General features: G+C 57.3%; 1 protein-coding gene across 1 annotated transcript; it reads right to left on the bottom strand.

Annotated features, from left to right (window-relative positions):
• Nucleotides 1–344: 344 nt before the first annotated feature.
• LOC123183097 (fasciclin-like arabinogalactan protein 12) lies at nucleotides 345–1,654 on the bottom strand. Its single transcript, XM_044595828.1, has one exon. It carries the CDS (start codon nucleotides 1,473–1,475, stop codon nucleotides 606–608), a length of 870 nt encoding a protein of 289 aa, XP_044451763.1. The 5' UTR covers nucleotides 1,476–1,654; the 3' UTR covers nucleotides 345–605.
• Between the last annotated feature and the right edge of the window lie 1,654 nt (nucleotides 1,655–3,308).

Here is a 3,308-nt window from a genome sequence, read left to right as displayed (position 1 = left end):
AGATGCCGTCGTACAGCGTCGCTTTTGGAGTGGAGTGAAGTGGACACTGCATCGAGATGCATGCAAGAACAATATATAATTGGTGGGTGGCGGTGTCCCTTTCCGCCCAGCGACAACACACACAGAGCAAAGCATCGCTGGCAATGGCATCCAAGATCTAGTACTCCACCGTAGTGAGTGGTAGTGATGTTTTGGATCTGCCACCCTGCTTTCCGTATTCTATCACGGAATGTGGGAGGCAACATTATTGCTCTGTCTCCCCTGTTTTCGCAAGAACAGATCTGATCTTCAACAAGGCAGACAGATCCACATCGCGGGTACTCGAAATGTGTCGTGGAATCCAATGAATGAATTCGAGAAGCACTAGTATATCACATAAATTACAGCGTACAAATCAACAAGAATTGAGAGAAGAAGTTTTCATCAGAAGAAAGGAAGAAAAAGAGAAAGAATAAAGCCGATGGGCACACACATCATCATGAGATCACAGTATCTATCGGTACAGGGATCCACCAATGGATCCATCCGCCAACGCAACTCGATCACGCACGGAGCAAGAAAGATGGCACCACCACACCACCATGTGTTGTTCCTCTCGGATCGGATCAGAACATGGCGCCGACGACGGCGGCACCGAGGACGGCGGCCCACCTGGCGACGCCGGAGAGGGACGCGGCGGCGGACTTCTCGGTGTCGTCGTCGGCGGTGGCGTCGTCGGCCTCGGGCGCCTCGGCGATCCCGGCGGACTTCTTCTTCTTCTTGGGCTTGGACTTGGTGGGGGCCGGGGCCGGGGCGGGCGCCGGGGTGGGCGGCTGCGGCCCGAACAGCTCGTAGGGGAGCGGCATCTTGTCCACGGAGTAGACGGCCAGCGGGAAGTCCTTGCTCACCACGCTGCCGAGGAGCATGTTGTTGCCCTTGACGCCGGTGGAGACGTTGACGTTGTTGCCGGAGGGCTTGATCTTGTAGGTGTAGGGGCCGGAGTGGCCGGACGCCTGCGTGCTGACCTTGCCGTTGAGGGTGCCGAGCATGGAGAGCGAGTAGAACCGGGGCAGCACGCAGTAGAGCACCATCTGGATCTGCTCCTGGGACGACAGCCCATTGAGGGTGCCGGCCTTGAGCCCGTCGATGGCGGCGTCGGTGGGCGCGAAGATGGTCAGCCCGTTGTAGCTGTCCGTCAGCTGCGCGTTGATCTGCGTCTCCACGCGGGTCTCCTTGAGCAGCTGCACGAACTTGGAGTACTTGCCGGACTTCTCCAGCATGGCCGTCACGTCCGTGGGGGGCTTCCCGTCGGCGGCAGCCGCGCCGGGCGCGTCGGCCGCGGCCGGGGCGGGCTTCGCGGGCGCCTCGACGGCCGCGGGCGCGTCGGCGGCCGCGGGGGCCGGCTTCGCGGGCGCCTTCGCCTTCTGCGCCGACGTCATTGCCGACGCCGCCAGGAGCAGCGCGGCGACCAGGAGGATCCGCGACGCCGACGCCATTGCCGTGGTGGTGTCCCGGCGGGCGATGGGTTGGTGGGTGGGCTGGGGAGGAGGAGCTGATCTGAGAGGGAGCGCGATCTCGCAGTCCGTGTTTAATAGACTTATAGTGGCGGTGGGTGGCGACGAGACGAGACGGGACTGGTGAGAGTGTGAGCTGAGAAGATGCGCGCGCGGTGGAAATTCTTTGCGAGCTAGCTAATCTGACAGCAACTTTCTCTCGTATTTACGCTCCGTGGCCGTGGGTGATGTGATTCACGAACTACCTTGAGAGCCTGAACCCGAAACGACGAATGTGAATAGCAATCCACGTAATTTTCCACTGGATTTTCAATGCACGCCCCCAGGCTAGCATACACTTGTATTTAATCGGTAAACCAATTCGGCGAACGTTAACTGAGGGTGAGATCCCAGCAAACGTCTCCAGAGGCACACGATCCAAATCCAATGGGTGACAGTTCTCGACGATTTTTGCACTAAAAATAAACAATTGGCATGGCATTATCTAAACCCGCCACCCCCACCACCACCCCCCCCCCCCCCCCCACACACACACAAACACTAAAACTGCCACCTACCGTTCGTGCTTGGCACCATCATGGCGAACGTTCGCCAGGGATTGGGGTTCTAATAAAGGGAGCGGCTACAAGACGGTCGCGTGAAATTTTTGACGGGGCTAGTCGATTCTAGCTTTCTAACTCAACTATCGGATCAAAATCCAATGTCCAGGCTTAATCTTCAACCTCGTGCAGATCTTTCTTTTCTTCCTCACGCACGATCTATCTCTTACCCAACCGCCACCACGAACCACCGGCCAAACCGCCAGCCACCACCGCCCGCGGTCGCCAGTGCTGCCTCGCCGCCCAGCCCTCCCCTCAACCTCCTCCCATCGCCATGCTGCCGCCGCTCCCGGCCATCCCTCTAGCCCCGGCGTTGGCCTAGTTTTTTTCTCCGGCGAACTTGCAACACCGCCAAGCTGCCACCCCACCACCGTCGTGCTCCCCCCCCCCCCCCCCCCCCCCCCCCCAAGATAGATGATGGGGTAGCCTATCAGCAAGCTTCTTCCTCCCCTCCTGCGAGCTTCTTCCTCTTCTCCTGTTGTTTCTTCCTTCTAGCGAAAATCGACTGACCCAAATTCAAAAGTCTGGGGACTGACATGTAGCTATTGTGTCTAATAAATTGCCTAGTGGCTGCAAGTGGCGGTGAAGCCAGGCAGGCATCGCCAAGGGTGGATGTGGATGCTTTACCTCCAAGCATAAGCACAAGGTTGAGAAGAGGACTGTACAACATGTTACCAATCCTGCCTGTATGATGACACTTCTTTCTGTCCGCCGGGTGAGTGGCTCGTAAGTATGTCCGATCTGAAAAGGCCAGTTGGACGCGTACATAAAATATGGAGCACATTCATCAGTTGGTGGTACGAATGATTGCCGTAGGAAATGTGTACTTTCGGAGGCAACATGCATGATGCCGGATTTCTTTAAGAAAAAATATAAATCGTCGGCACGCAAAGCTGGTGCTTCGATCATTCCCATCGAGCTAGTAGTAGTCGTAGTGGCCGCACCGACAGTACGCGTGTGTGCGATGCGCGTCGTAGAGACGAGACTCGCCATGAGAGGGTCGTGGTTGGCTCTACTGCAATCGGGCTGTCCACGTCGAATCATTGATGGGTCGACAGCGCCCGCCCAACGTACTCCCGTTCGATTTCTTGCTTGCCACTTTGGGGCCGTGCCCGCCTCACCTCACGTCACGTCGTGTGCCACACTCATTTCTAATCGTACGTAATTTGGGTGCCCTGTATTTTTATTTCCAGCAAGAATTTGGGTGCTGGTCGAC

Source organism: Triticum aestivum, chromosome 1D (genome assembly GCF_018294505.1).
Source record: "Triticum aestivum cultivar Chinese Spring chromosome 1D, IWGSC CS RefSeq v2.1, whole genome shotgun sequence".
NCBI lineage: Eukaryota > Viridiplantae > Streptophyta > Magnoliopsida > Poales > Poaceae > Triticum > Triticum aestivum.
Note: the sequence above shows the minus strand (reverse complement) of the source record. Positions and strands in the feature narration are given on the sequence as shown.